Source organism: Coloeus monedula, assembly GCF_965178545.1.
Source record: "Coloeus monedula genome assembly, chromosome: 12".
NCBI lineage: Eukaryota > Metazoa > Chordata > Aves > Passeriformes > Corvidae > Coloeus > Coloeus monedula.
The window spans coordinates 2,816,541-2,831,618 of NC_138792.1; the positions used below are offsets into that span (position 1 = coordinate 2,816,541).

General features: G+C 49.3%; 1 protein-coding gene and 1 long non-coding RNA gene across 2 annotated transcripts in view; one reads left to right on the forward strand and one right to left on the reverse strand.

The window, feature by feature from the left end:
* The window catches only part of LOC309577380, a 70,742-nt gene extending 69,899 nt beyond the window's left edge, over positions 1 to 843 (reverse strand). Inside the window, exon 1 of the long non-coding RNA XR_014226758.1 lies at positions 751 to 843. This is a non-coding gene — a long non-coding RNA (uncharacterized lncRNA). The remainder of the gene's footprint in view (positions 1 to 750) is intronic.
* FGF16 (fibroblast growth factor 16) lies at positions 485 to 11,800 on the forward strand. The gene is made up of 3 exons (XM_082289349.1): positions 485 to 859; positions 7,144 to 7,247; positions 10,888 to 11,800. The coding sequence occupies exons 1-3, from the start codon at positions 583 to 585 to the stop codon at positions 11,131 to 11,133; spliced, it is 627 nt and encodes a 208-aa protein (XP_082145475.1). The 5' UTR covers positions 485 to 582; the 3' UTR covers positions 11,134 to 11,800.
* The last annotated feature ends 3,278 nt before the right edge of the window (positions 11,801 to 15,078 follow it).

Below are 15,078 nucleotides of genomic sequence, written 5' to 3' on the forward strand. Positions count from 1 at the left end.
GGTTCCGACAGCCCCGGGGCCACCGAGCCACCCGGGGGCTCCGATCGAGCCGGCCCGTGCGGGGTCTGGGGTCGCGGCTGCGGGGCCGGGCAGGGCCGGGCAGGGGCCCGGGGCTGCCGGCGGTGCGGGAGTGGGTGCGTGCGGGGGCTTCATGATTTCATCGTCAGCTGGCGGGGACCTGCCAAGAGCTGTTATGCCTCACTGCGATGTGTAGCTTTTTCCTGCCATTTTTTTCATAATAAAAGAGGGAGTGAAGCGGGCCCTTTTTTTTTTTTTTTTTTAAGGAAAAAAAAAGAAGCCAAATGGATCAGAGAAGGGGGTGGGGGGGGGTGGAAAGCAATAGCCAAAGGGGATGCCAGTGAGGTGTGGCTTGCATTTAAATATCCAATATGTCAATGTAAGGGGAGTGTGTACGTATATAAAGTGCAGTTCGCATCCGACGGCGGGACACTGGATCCAGCGATGGGAGGCGCGGGCGGCGCGGGGCCGGGCCGGGGCCGGCAGCGCGGGGCCGGGCGGCCGCAGCCCGCGCTCTGAGCGGCCGCTCTGCCCGCGCCCCCGGGGCCGCTCCGCTCCGCGCCCATGGCAGAGGTGGGCGGCTTCCTGGGCGCGCTGGACCCCGACCTGCACGGCTTTCCCCCCGCGCTGGGCGCCGGGCTGCCCCTCGCCGACTCCCCCGGCTTCCTCAACGAGCGCCTGGGGCAGATCGAGGGGCGGCTGCAGCGGGGCTCCCCCACCGACTTCGCTCACCTCAAGGGCATCCTGCGGCGGCGGCAGCTCTACTGCCGCACCGGCTTCCACCTGGAGATCTTCCCCAACGGCACGGTGCAGGGCACCCGGCAGGACCACAGCCGCTTCGGTAAGGGACCGGGGGGGTGCCCGGCCGGGCCGGGAGCAGGTGCCCCGCGCGTACAGCTAATTACCCCGCTAATATAAATCATCCCGGGACGGATATAATTGGCCTCCTAAATAAATGCGCTCACTCCCCAGCAATGCGGGAGTTTTTATTTCCAATTTCCTACTCTCCCGGCGCTCAGCGTTTCTGCAGGTGCACTAAAACGTGCCTTCGCAAGGGAGAAAAAAAGAAAAAATAAAATAAAAATTAAATAAAGAAAAAAAAAAAAAAGAGGACGGTGACCAGCTCTAGCTGTGCCTCTAAAGTTAGTGGTGAGGGAGGCAAAACAGAGACGTTCCTGGTTGGAATTTCTTGGAAATTCCTATGTTGGAAAAAGAAATTCCTCGCTTTTTTTTCAGTTGTTTCTCTCTTTTTCTTTTACTCCTCCTTCTTTTTGGCCTCTGCAGATACTTGTGAGCTGCTTTCTTTTACATCATGCATGACTTTGATTAGAAGAGCTTCTCCCCAAAGCGGGCAGGGATCAGTTGGCTGGAGGGGTGTCAGGAGCTGGGTTTGGGAAGGTTGTTGGAAAGGAAAGGGGGAAGCTGAAGAGGGGAAAAACACTTAGGGGACCTCAGAAAGAAGATGGAACAATAGGCAGAGCACCGTGGACTTTACCTTGCCGCCCAGGATACAGCTGGAAGACTGCAGTGCCTGTATCAGTGGCACACAAGAGCAGGGACCTCTAATGAGACTATATGTAATCTTCAAAAAATGCATCCCAAGCCGCAGGCGAAAGAGTCCAGTCAGTTTGAGCACAGCTAAGAGAAATTCCCGCTACTCCCGCATCTAGTGCAGGTGTCTGTATAAGCTATCAACAAGTCCCATGCCAGTGATCTCAGCTATGTTGTCAACAGGTTGCAAGACGTGCTTGCAAGACTTTTTATAGTTTTCAAGTGATTTAACTCCTCAGTGAAAGGAATTCTTTTTTTGCCTTTACTTGTTTGCAACCAGTCAGTTCTGATACTCTAGGAAGTGCTTCTGCTGCTATTGTTGGAGGTGTAAGGCAGGTTTTTGGAACAACTGGGGAAGCTTATCTCCACACCGCGCTTTCCATAAACACCAGGTGTGTGCATGGCATGTCCCTGCCTAAATCAACAAGAAAGTCATAACCTGCGGGTCAGAGTCAGGTACTAATATGCTCATGGGGCAAGCATTCTTTAATTACCTCCTGAAAACACCCATCTTTTAACGTTTCACACTGCAATACGCAATGGGTTTCCACATTCAAAGAGTTGAAAGCAAACCCATTGCATCTGGTTGGTTTTAGTTCAAGCTGCCACGTAGTGTTTCTAGTCTATCAGTTCTTTTTCTTTACCTTTGTACAACTAACAGCCAGTTTCAAAGGGCAACATTTGTCTCAGGTCCATTTTTTATAAAGATTGAGTAAAACAAGCGTATTTTCAAACTTGGAAAAAACATGTTAAACATGCTAAAACTTTTCATGAATTTTGCACACTGAAGCCTAAGTCACAGAGTGCTTCCAATAAATCGAAACATTGGCATTCCCTAAGTGTTTTAGCAGTCCACATCCAGCTCCGTAAACTAGACCAGACTTCAGATATTATAGTTTTCTGCTTCAGGGTTTTCCCAGAGGCAGTGTAAAATAAATAGTTATTTGTTGTAATTGCAAGACAAAGCCCCAAAGGATTAGACTGGAATCCTTGCATTCAGATCAAGTTGGACTAAGCCTTGCTTCAGCAGAGACTCAAAGCAATAACGTATTGGCACACAGTATTCACCATCTGCGTTCAGTAGCCATGAATATTTAAATTCCAGTGTCCCTGGTATGGTTCATATTAGGATGTCATGTATCAATGCATTCCTAAATTTTGCATGCAACAGTCAGAAAGGAGTGACTTATAACAGGAGTAGGCAGCCTGAGTGATGCTGGGGACTCCAAAACTGTGGTGAGGGATGCAGAGGTAGACAAGGGGTTCAGGGAAGCAGTTTAAAGCTGCCTTAAATCTTGGGGCATCTGGAGAAATACTTAGAAATCCAGGATCAAGGCCATGTGGCTGGAAGGTGCTCCCTGGTGTCATGAGCAGATAATTAAGATGCTCCATGGATGGCTGCAATGCCACAGCCGAGGCACGTGTCCAGCTGCAGGTGGGATGTAGGGTAAAACCAGACTTGGCATCCCCAGTTCTTGATTTGGAAGGGATTCAGGAATAGACAGGCAGTATCTGCACCCTCCCATGTGCAGCCATCCCAAAAGCTACCAGATGTGCAAGACATCCACATCTTCCAGAGAGGAAAATAGCCAAAGCCCTGCTGATGCAGAACAGAGTCCCAAGGTCCCAGAAGTGAGGATTAAAGGGAGAGATTCTTTTGTACCACAGCATTTGGGAGTATGACTGTAGGACACAGGGGAGGCACTGGCATCATCCATCCACACTGCCTGAGCAATCACAGGAACTACTGCTTCTCATCTGTCAAGGATTGGAGCTTTCCTAAATCACACCTGTCTTCTGGAATGTGATATTTTATACTTGTAAAAACACAGATTCTTGCAAGAACAATGGAGCGCAGCTTATTTTTCCTAGAGGAGGTTTAACGCATAATGTGGCAAAGCCCTCTAGGTTTGTTGGAAGAAAGCTCATTCTCACACTACAGAAGTGCCCAAATTCACTCTCTGAACTGGCAGCTCTGGCAAAGTCACTCCCAAAAGAATAAAGTGTTTTCCAAAATATATCTCTCTCACTGCATCTGCTCAGAACCTTCCTCTACAAAGAAATAAAGGATGATGAAAATCTGGAGGGGGTCTGGACTGACATTAGCACCCCTATGACAATCCTTCTCAGAATGAAACTGAGAGAAATTTGCCAGGAAAATCCCTGCCAGGAGGAACTGCTCCTTTTCTGCCTCACATCTCTTTTACAGCAGCATTAAACAAGTGAACCCAATGGTGCTACTCACTGCAGTGGAGGACAGAAAGAGGTCTTGAGGTTGCACTGCAGACGAATAAAGGCAGAAAATGAAGCTCTTCTCAGGTACAAACCTGCTCATGGATCTGTTACACAGACTCCTAGAGAAGCTGCTGAGACCTCCAGAGAAAGTTTTGCTGTAATTTTGACATTCAGACCATCGTGCACCTGTTGCTGAACAGTTGTTGAGGTTTTTGGCTGAAGCTTTAGATTTGTAGCCATTAATACAACATCTGATGTTTCTGTACCCCAGCTCCTGAATACAGTCATGTAAGAAGAGACAGGTGCAGGGAGCTGAATTGTTCTTTGAGGGATGGTTTAGAGTAAGGCGAGAGTGTGTGGGTCCAGCCATGGCAAAGCTCAGGAGATTATTCAGTTCTTTGGTGGTAAATTAATCCAGTCAGAGTCTTAATCAAATCTCCCCAAGTCTTATCTGGAAAGGCTCAAGGAACAAAGAGAATGAATAATCAAAGTGAGGAGAAAAAAAAGAGGCAAGTCCTGGGAGAAAGAAAAGAAGAAAGCAAAAGAAAAAAACAAAAGCATGTTCTACCACAAAAACACACCGCTACAATTGGAAAGAGAATTCTTGAGCTGGCCCCAGTGGCCACTCCCTGTGCTGCTGGAGATCAGATGTACGAAGCTGCAATTTTGTCTAGAATTGGAGTGAGCTAAGGACAGGATGGATATCCGCCCACATATTTTCAGCCTTCACTCTGTCTCCTGACTTTTGTGGGCTCAAGTTACATTCTTAATGCTCTTTCAACATAGTCATCTTCCATGCATGTCTCCAAGTGCCACTCAGAGATCAAAAAAGGGGAATACTACAAGAGATGTTGTCAGAAGAGATTGTCATGGGCACACCTTGGAAGAAACTTCATTTGCAAAACCCATATCTACCCAACCTGCACCAGGTGAGGGATGTCTCACCTTCCCAATCAGAGAGGGAAGATGCTGATGCTGCTCCTGGCTTGGTTCTTACCAGGTCTTTGGAGACGTGGATTCACATGGCTCATACAGAGCATGCTTGTGGGCATACTCGAGAAAAGATCTGGGTTCCCCTGCCTTAGACATCCCTCAGTTTCTCATCAGAACCAGCAACATTTTCCTACTACCCAGAAGTGACAGGAGACAAAAAAAGTGCTGATGCTGAGGACTGTGTCTATACCTATAGGAAGGTCCATCTACCATTCCCCAGGTACCTGATAAGTTTCACTTGAATGTTCCCTTGTCTCTAGCCTGGGGAAGACTCCCCCATTCCTGGGTGTATCTCTGTACTCCTGTTTTACTTTTTACACTCCCTGTAGTTGTCCATCTTCCTTCACTCCCTCCTTTTCAAAGAGTGACTGTGGTAATTTCTGGTCTCTGGATGGGAAAAAGCACTCAGCAGTTCAGTAACTCCCTCGTGTCAGAACTGGTGGGTAGTGAAGGGAGGAAACCACCCCTCATCCTGCACCTCTCTCCTCCCTGTTTGGGATTCTTTTCAGCTAAGAAACCACAACAACTACTGAGGAGAGCAGAGCCAGGGTCTGCGCCTGTCTGGCTTGGAAGGGCTACCTTCCCTGCCTGTGCTGCCTGTTCCTGGTGTTTCTGCAGGCAGGATGTGTCCCCAGGCCAGGATGTGTAGCTGGGCATATTTCAGCCTGTAGAATGTCTGCTCTGGTCCATAAAGTGCATTTTGTGATGTTTGCTTCCCTGTTTGTCTCCAGGACTTGCCACTCCCAAATGCATATTTCATCTCCCCTAGCACCCGCTGGTTTCAGGGAGGGCTGGATTAGATGCACAAGCCCCAGAGTAGGCAGGGGAAAAGGAGGACAGAAGGTCTGATGGAAGGTAGGAATTCCTGCAGCCAGCTTAGCTGCCAGCACCTGATGATGAGTCTGTGCTGCACGAAGGGGGACAGGGGTGTCCCATCACCATCTGGTCTGTCCCATCTTTAGGCAGTGAAGCGGTGTCGTCTGAGAGTTGTCACATCCATGCTCCAGGCTGAGGGCTGACCCAGAGCTGTGGCTGCCACTGAAGTCAGCTGGCTCAGGTGGCCGCTGGTCACGCGGTGGTTTTAAACCAGGGCAATACTTTTAAGAGGAGCTCTGGGAGGTAACCTGATCAGAGCATCAACTGCCCAGGGCTGGATGTTTTGGGAGCTATATTAGGAGAGCTGGAGCCACGCTAAAGGTTAGAGCAACTTTCTTCTCCAGTCAATGGAGACATGCGGTCATCAGATGAGATGAGGAAAACCCTCTTCCTTCTGCCTCCCAGCTAAGTAATCCTGCACTGGACACTGGCAAAACTGCCCATGACCTCTAGCTAGGTAGTGTGTGGAATCCATAATAACACAGTTCCACCACTGCCTTCAGGAAGTCTTCCTGGGAAGTTTGAAGGTCCTCACCACTTCAGGTGTTGGGTAGGGGCTGTTTGTTTTTAAGTGCTTCACCAAAGGTTCTGTTACAAGTCTTTCCCCCATTGAAACAGCTGCTGGCCATGGGGGTGCAGCAGCCAGACCCCGCTCTTTCTTTCCAGAGGAAATAAGGCTGCCCCTCATTTTTAAAGTGTCTTACACCATCATAGCAGGCTGCAGCCTGTGGGTAAAACAGTTGCTCTTGCAGGGCTGGGCCTGGCTGGGACAGATGCTGCTGGACTGGGAAGAGGCAGGCAGGAGGTTGGGACAGGCAGCAGGGCATAGGGGGCAGGAAGAGGGTTCTGGCAGTACTGGTGGCAGGGGATGACAGAGAAAGGACTGGCAGTGCCATGGCTCCAAATGCTGCAGAGGAAATGCATTTCTATCTGTGTGCTTTGAAGCTGGATTTTATCCCTATGGCTTGTATATACATTTCAGGTTGGCAAGTATCCCACTGGAGTGCCAGGATGAGGATGGTCCTCACAGACATCTCTTCTAGTGCTTTTCACTTCTTTTTACTGAACCCATGACTTTAAAACCTGTGGGACAATAATCTTATTGCAGAAGACAAAATGGCACTCCTTTTGGTGAAGAATAAAACCCAGCATGGTAACAGCCTTCTGACATTTCTAGTGGCTAGGCACAAGTTTCTACATCTGTCTTCTTGGTGATAATTACGAAAAAAATCCAAACCCAAACCAACAAAACCTTGCAAAGCTTTTCTCATTAGCAAAGGTAATCCCTCTTGGGCAACTCAAATTCACAATGCTGGGGAGAAGCCCAGACTGGAAACCAGAAAATTGCACGCAGATGGGACTATAGAGTTAAGAACTGTATTGTTACTGGGAATGGCTGGTTTGTTTTTGTTGCTGGAGCCTGCTGGTGTTTTTTTCCTCTGGATGATTTGCAGTTCTTTTCTTTTTTAGGGATTTTGGAGTTTATTAGCCTGGCAGTGGGGCTGGTGAGCATCCGTGGGGTGGACTCCGGACTCTACCTCGGCATGAATGAGAGAGGCGAGCTCTATGGGTCGGTAAGTTCAGGCTGGGCTGATTCCAGCACTGCAGCCTGTGGCCTCAGCCATGTCACAAGCTGCTCTGTCACAGGTCCCCCACCTTCTTGGGGTGACACTGATCTCCATCCTACCCTTGATGCCACTGCTGTTATAGCATAAATGATATATAGGAATTGGGTTTGAGGGAGGATTCACTCCTGCTGTGAGAGCCCACAGTGGTACCCAGCCCCCAGACATCACACTGAGGTTTTGCCTTTCAGACATGGTGTGGCAGTGGCCAGGTAAAGGCAAGGGGACATTTAGCATAAAGCCAGGAAATGCTGATGTGTTTTCACAGCCTGAGTAACACAGCAGTTGTATTCTCCGTGTGGTCAGGTCTGCACCTATCTGCAGGTCTTATCTTTGTATTATGGCTCTTTAACCAACAAAAGCTGAAATTGTGGCCTGAGTGTTATTGTGAAATTCTCTGTGACTCCTTTTAGAAGTTTAGGGCTGCTGTTCATGATTTCCTAGAAGTGCCCTTTTCATGCTAAAATTTTCCTCTGTTTTGACAAAAAACCCCAAGTGTAAACTCATTAAGTGTTATGACTTGCAGTCAAAATGCCAGGTCTTAACAGCTGGGCAGAGGTGCTTCCTACAGGTTAATTTAACTCAATTCCTAATTATTTAGCTCAATTAAGGGTGGATCATAAAATAAAATGAAATGAAATAAAGCAGTTTTAAACCAAAGCAGAAGGCACTACTTCCTCTCGCCATCAGATAAGTCTCAGAGTACAAGTTAAAACTCATGTACTCTGCATACACAGAAGCTGTGAGAAAACCTTTGATTAGCAAACAGTAAACCATGAATTTGGCTCCTTTTTCCTTGTCCCATTTCCACCTGAGACTGCCAAAGACCCTTACACCATTTAAGATGCAGTTGCTGATGTTTATCTGAGGTAGTTGCCCAGAGAAGCTGTGGCTGCCCCATCCCTGGAAGTGTCCAAGACCAGGTTGGATGGGGCTTGGAGCAACCTGGGATAGTGGAAGGTGTCCCTGCCCATGGCAGGGGGTAGAACTGGATGACCTTTGGGGTCCCTTCCAACCCAAACCTCTCTGTGATTCTCTGATCATCAAATACTGCATGCACCAGTAACTGTTCTTTTCCCACCTCATTTCTGTAACAGCTTCTACCCTGCACAGCAGTTAAATGCAGAGACAGTGGTTAAATTGCAAATGTACAACACAGAAAAAAGAAAAATCACCAGGATTCCATAAAACACAAAATCTCCTGAAGCACACTTCAGAAAGCAGGGCTGGAGCAGCATGTCTCCTGTCAAACCCTAAGGCTGCTCAGCAGCTCCTGCAATTGTAGTTTTCACTCGTGCCTGCTGGAGAATGTGAGCCCATGTATTGCCCCCTTTGCCTTCAAACCCTGCAGCTCTGATTGTGAATCAAGTTTCATGATGGGTTAATTAAATTCTAGAGCCCGTGTTCATGTTACAACACAGAAACAAAAATAGGGTAGCATTTTACAGCACTGAATCTGGAACCAGGATTGACCTGAAGATAGTCGTGGGAGCTGTCCCTGCCCATGGCAGGGGGTTGGAATGAGGTGATCTTTAAGGTTGTTTCCAACCAAACCATTCTGGGATCTTGTGCACCAGGCAGGACACTACAGGGACACAGTCAAAAGGCTGCTCCAAACTGTGCCGGCGTCACGAGCCAGGTCCCCAAATTACCCTGGAGTTTTAAAATCTGGGACACGTGGGTTGTACAATGATGGCTTTTCTAACTCAAAAGCCACTACAGTATTCTTAATTAAAGGTCCATAAAACAGTGCCTGACAACAGCATTAACATTACAATGGTATTTTGGGAGATCACAGTACAGCAGTATTTTTAAATTTTCAGCAAGTTTATTTTTTCCCTCTGTGCCAACTTTGCCTGATGCCTGTGTTGATGCAGCCAGAGCCAGCCATCCCCACAGCGACACGTGGAGTCCCCTCGGGACACAGAGCTTTTCCGCCTGTCCCTGTTGACCTCGTGCCAACATTTCTGTAAAGCTTCCCAACGATTTCAGAAATGCCACTAATACTTTGGGCAGCAGAAGTCATGGGCAGCACCTTGCCTGCTGCCTGGATGGTGTCAGGTTCAGTGGGGACATCCCAGGGCTTGGAAAGGAATAAATCACTCCTTGCAGAGTCACCCCAGACTCTCCAAACATTTTCCACAAACACTGTACTCCAAACTGCCTACTGCAGCACAGGGGAATGGGGGCAAAGCAACAGCCAGAGTTCAGCCAGTCATCAGGTTCCAACATATTCCAAGTAGATGGCATCCGAGAGGAGGGAAAAAACCCAGCCTGTATTTATTGACAGATCTGGGAAGAGAAGTCCGTGGTTCCCTGGGTCTCAGATGGCCAGGGCTGCGGCCTAGGACTTTTCGAGGGCTCACAACTCACCTCAGGCTTTATTTAATTAGCAGCAAAACATTGAAAACAGGTTCTGAGCACAGGTGAGCTCCTGGATTGTGTTACAAAACACATCTACTGTGGGCGCTAACATTTACTGAGCACTCTGTGTGCCGAGGAGGGGACACATTCCCTGCCCGGATAGTTTACAGTGGAGGGACACTGGGTGTAATATTAGAGCCCTCTACATTTGCAGACTGCCCTTCAGCTGAAAGGGCTCCCAGTCACCCTGCAGTACCCTGATGGGATGGGATGGGATGGCTGGACCCTCTGCAACAGCACAGCAGTGCTGGCAAAGCCATCTGTGTCCTCATGGGGCAGGGGGACAGCCCTGCTGCCCACTGCAGCTGGGTACATCCCTGTAGCTGGCACATGGAGATGGGAGAGAGAGGGAAGGAGCACTGGACATGAACTAAAAGTCCATCAGCAAACAGCCACTGCCAACAGCCCCCAGCTGTAAGGGCTGGATGGACAGGCTGGCTGTGGGCATGGTGACACCAGTGCCATCTGTCCCCCCATGCCAGCATGGGATGCACCAGCCACACACCCTCATCACATCACCTGTCACCACCCTAAATCTTCCCTGGGGTCTGACATCCCACATCCCTCTAGGTCTTGTTACAGCCTCCCATCACGGCTCACTGGCACTCCAGCAGGTGGAACCCTGAGGAATGCTTTCATTCCCATCTCAGCGCATTCAGCTGTGTGCCCTGAACTTCCAAAGCAGTTCTTGCTCCTGTTTTCCTGTTTAGACCCCTCAGATGTGCTGCCTGCTGCTTCTCCCATCCAAAAGAGGCGATCTGGGCTGCGTGATACCTTGGAGGGCACTGCTACAGGGGGACATGTCCCTGCCTGGCAGCACGGCCACCCAGTGAGTTCAGACTCACACCTGGACATGTCTGGAGCTTTGCCATGTGCCTGTCTAATTTATTCATGGGGCATCTTTGCAAAATCCACACCCACCTTCTCCTGCTTTTGTCTCCTTCTTCCTCCAACTCCAAAGCTCCTTGGGTCTTGACTTGTGCCCATTTCCAGCTCTCATCCAGGGGAAGCATCCCCAGCAGCACAGTCCCCGTCCTCAGGGGAGCCAGGAGAAGGCAGCTGCGAAAATGCTAGAAAAATAAAGTAAGGAAGGTTGACAATGTTTCCTATTTTACCTTTTTGACGCGAGTGTCTCTTTGTTTCCCTGCTGCGCTGCCCACGGCAGAAGAAGCTCACCCGGGAGTGCGTTTTCCGCGAGCAGTTTGAGGAGAACTGGTACAACACGTACGCCTCGACCCTGTACAAGCACCCCGACTCGGAGCGCCAGTACTACGTGGCCCTCAACAAGGACGGCTCCCCCCGTGAGGGGTACAGGACTAAGAGACACCAGAAATTCACCCACTTCTTACCCCGGCCTGTGGACCCTGCCAAAATCCCTGCCATGTACAGAGACCTCTTCCACTACAGGTGATGGTTCCTGCAGTGTCAGTGTACATACTTGGGCTCCCAAGCTTTTTCCCAGAGCACTCTATTAATAGTCATTCCATCATTCCTGTAAGCGTAGATGACCTAGGGAAGCACTTACATTGAATTCAGACACTGCTGTTCCTCCTTGTTTCCAGTGTATATCAAACCTGGGTTATTTATGGGGCAGGGCGGGGGTAGGGGAAGGGAGGGAACCCTACATTTAATCTTCCATTTTCATTCACTTTCATTACCTGGTTGCTACAAGAGAGGCTGAATATTCAATGTTATAGTTGCTTAAAGGAACGAGTAGGTGAGCAAACCTGATCATTGGGGAAAAGAAAGTCCCAAAACAACAAAAAAATGAAGAGAAGAAAAGATAACAAAGACCACAGAACTGCTGCAGATGCTGCTGCTGAGCTGGGTTAGCTCCCTGCTAAGGAAAAGCCTTTGAGTGGTGCCCTGCTTAAGCAGCCCAGGAGTTTGCTACATGGATGATGCTCCATGGACCAGTCCTGATGTGCAGGGTTCTTCCTGCTGTTGGGGTGGGAATGGGGTGAGGAACATTATTCAGATGTAAGCATGGATACTGTGCATAAGGACAAAACTATTTATAAAATGTATATGATATTTATTTTATATATTTATTTATTTCAAAATAATTTTATTTTTAATGAGAGATGCTATGACCGGATTTTCATCAGGAAGAATAAGGTCCTACTGAACCAGGAAAAAAAAAATGAGTTTTAAGAGCTTATTGGCAATAAAATTGTCTTTATATTGTAGATTTCTTGCTAGCCCTTTTTTTTGGCACTCTTCAACAACTAACCCAGTATTTCCCCAGCAATATGAACATTAAATCCACCTCTAAAAGGGCTTTGTACAATAAAGATCAATTACCTACGCCCCAAACTCCTGCAGAAGGATGACATCAAATTACAGGTCTGGGAAGCACCAGCTCAGCTCTTGGCAGGAGTCGTGGGCAGCTCAGTCTCCTTGGGGTGTGGTGCATCCCCGTGGATTTACTGTCCTGTTCTAAACCAAGAGGACAAACATTTGGAGCATCTGCTGTGTTTTGGATGGACCCATCATTCCTGCAATAAAACCAGCACACCTCACATGAGGTTTACCTGCAGCACCATGAAAAATCGGTGGAGAAAAAGAAAGCAACAACAGCAATTTTAAACCCCCTCACTTTTAGGCAATTACCGTGGATGAGGATCATCCCTGCAGGCAGTGCTTGGATGTTTGTGGCTGTGTGGCATTTTCCTCTGCAGAAGCTGCCTGGTCACACAGTTCTGTCACCTTTCCTCTGCCTCCAGCTGGGCTCAGCAAACCTGGTGACATTTGGCAGCCCTGAGCCAATCCCATATTCCCATCTGGTGCCCAACAGTGCCAGGGAAACACAGCCCTCCTCCAGTCAGGCCAGGCCAGGGACGCTCATGGGGGAGGCTTGGCTGGGCCAGCACAGGCCCTCAGTGCCACTTGTGCCACATGTCTGTCCTTGCTGCCTGCTTGGGATGTCACAGACGTGCAGGGAAAGCTTCCAGCAATGATGCCAGTGTATGTTTTGTTCCCTGTGATCAGCAGAGAGATTTCAGCACACGGTGGGAGCAGGAGTGTGTGGTTGCAGAGGCACTCTGCAGCAGGAGGAGAGGCTGACAGCAAACAGGGTTCTCTGGAGTGTGCAAAAACCTGAACAACTACAGCTGTGGTGGCTTTGGGTTTTCCTTATCACAACTGTTTGTTCACAGTGTTGTTTCTTAACCTCTTCCTTGCAAAACAGTCATGGTAAAACCTCAGCTCCTTCATCTTCAGCCTGTGAATTCCCAGGACACTTTCACTGACCTACAGATGATCCACACCAGCTTCTCTGTGAGCTACATCACTGGTGGAGCAGCAGCCCTAGTGCCCAGCTCTGCTCCCCACTGTCTCTCGCCCTCTCTGCCACCTCCCATGTCCCTGCCATGTCCCTTCGCTGTCCCAGCAGGTCCAGCAGCCACCAGACGACAGGCTGGGGTTGGCAATGAGGAGATTACAGGAGCTTTACCTTCAATGATCCAGACATGAAGGAATTTAATCCCGTGTTTGAAATAAAAAGAGTTTATTTAGCTTCTTCCTCTGAGTCACTGCCGAAACATCTCATCCCCGGCTGCTGTGTCGGGAGCTCGATCGCTCACGAGACCGTGTCCTCAGGTGCACTTTTGACCTTCCCCTGCATGAAGGGAAATCCCTCAGCCCTGGAGCCTCGCTCTGTCCCCCGGGATGGTCCTGCTCCCTCCAGCCAGGGCTTTCCGTGGTGCTTGAAGATAAATCTGGTGGTTAAGATCCTGCTCCTTTTCAAAATGAAGGTCAAAACCTGATCTCAGCAATGCCAAGTACATTTTTTACCAGCTCCAAAGGGAGATGATTTGGCCCATGGGGACAACACTGGACTTGTTCTTCTGATACCCAACTCAAAGAGCTGCTGCAGCAGAGCCTCCAGCCACAAAGGGACACACAGGTGCCAGGGATGCTGTAAAACACCTTTTGAGGATCTGGGTTCAAAAAACTTATAGTGCCTAAAAGCAAAATCCACAAAGAATTTGCTGGAAACCCCTTGGTAAAGGCTGGTGTCCTGTCCTGTGTGGGGCGTTCATTAAATGGGGAATTCAGCACTGCTAAATCCCACCCAAATGGTTCTTTCACAGGAATTGACTGTGTTTGGTTCTGGTTCAACAAAGCATCTGAAGATGTGAGTGACCTGGGAGCTGAACAGCAGCAGAGGGACCCACCACAGATGCTGGGTGTGCTCTGAGTGGCACAGGAGGGGGCTGTGATGCACAGGGGGTTTGTGTGGACACACTCACCTCTCCACCCCATCCGATCTCCCTTGGTCCGTCTGTTACTCCACCTGGAGATGCCAACTGCTCCTTCGGCTTGGAGATGTTACAGGGCTGGCAGATGGACCCTGCTAGGAAAGTTTGAGAGGAAAATAGGTTTGGGTTGCTTCAACCTGAGAGAATCTTCCAAGTCAGCAAAAGCAAACAGTGTTAGTTTGGGGTCTCAGCTCATGTAGATTCCATGTGATTCAGAGTCACAACAGCCAACTGGAAAACCTCTCAAAGGGGAGGCAAAAGCTGGTGCAGGGGTGGCTGTGATCCCCAGAAACCCTACTGTGCCCCCAACCCCAGAGCTGTTCTACACAGAAGACTGTGGGTCTGGAAACACCACAGCAAAGGGGACAAAAGGCATCTCTTTCAACCCTTCTCCTTCCACCTGAGAGGGGTGGGCCTATTCTGTGGGAAACATTATCCCGGGACAGCTGTGCAGAGCAGGAGAGAGGAGGTTCCAGAAAAGAGGTGGGAAAGTGCTGGAGTCTCACTATGGAAGGTGCAGAAACAGAGGGGAGCTGCCTGTGAGAGGCCAACGTGGAGCCAAGCACAGCAGGAAGTGCCCTTCTCCCTGGCTTTGGCTCGTGATCCAAGGCACAGGGATGGATTCAGTGGATTGTCTGGAGACGTACCAGTGGCAACATACACATGTTCTCATGGACATCCCCATGGAGACCCTGCTGCCTGTGGGGAGCTCTTCTGGGTGGAATGCATGGCTTAGGGCTCCTTTCTCCAAGGCGGGAAAGGAGAGGAGGCCCCAAAGACTCACCTCCTGTGGAGAGAGCGATGGAGATCCCAAAACTGTAGAGGGAATCCAGAAACTCAGTGCTGGAAGGCAATGAAGGTGTCCTGGTGTTGTCCCAGCTGGCTGGACATCCAGAGAGATGTGCTGCAGCTGCCAGACTGTGCCCGAGAGGTTCTTGGAAGGGCATCCAGGGATGGACCATTCCTGAAGGAGAAAGGCTGAAATTCCTGTTGATGTGGAGACAAAGACATCTGCACCCCTTGGGATACTGCTGGTTATTGCTTTTTCCAAAGCAAGGAACTGCCTGAGAGCCCCTGAATTCTCATCATGGAAA

What these genes read in the sequence shown, in the direction of transcription:
- FGF16 (XM_082289349.1), top strand. Translation starts at nt 583, where the DNA reads ATGGCAGAGGTGGGCGGCTTCCTGGGCGCGCTGGACCCCGACCTGCAC. An exon ending in GCAGGACCACAGCCGCTTCG is followed by an intron (nt 860 to 7,143) that starts GTAAGGGACCGG and finishes TTTCTTTTTTAG; the next exon opens with GGATTTTGGAGTTTATTAGC. An exon ending in GAGGCGAGCTCTATGGGTCG is followed by an intron (nt 7,248 to 10,887) that starts GTAAGTTCAGGC and finishes TGCCCACGGCAG; the next exon opens with AAGAAGCTCACCCGGGAGTG.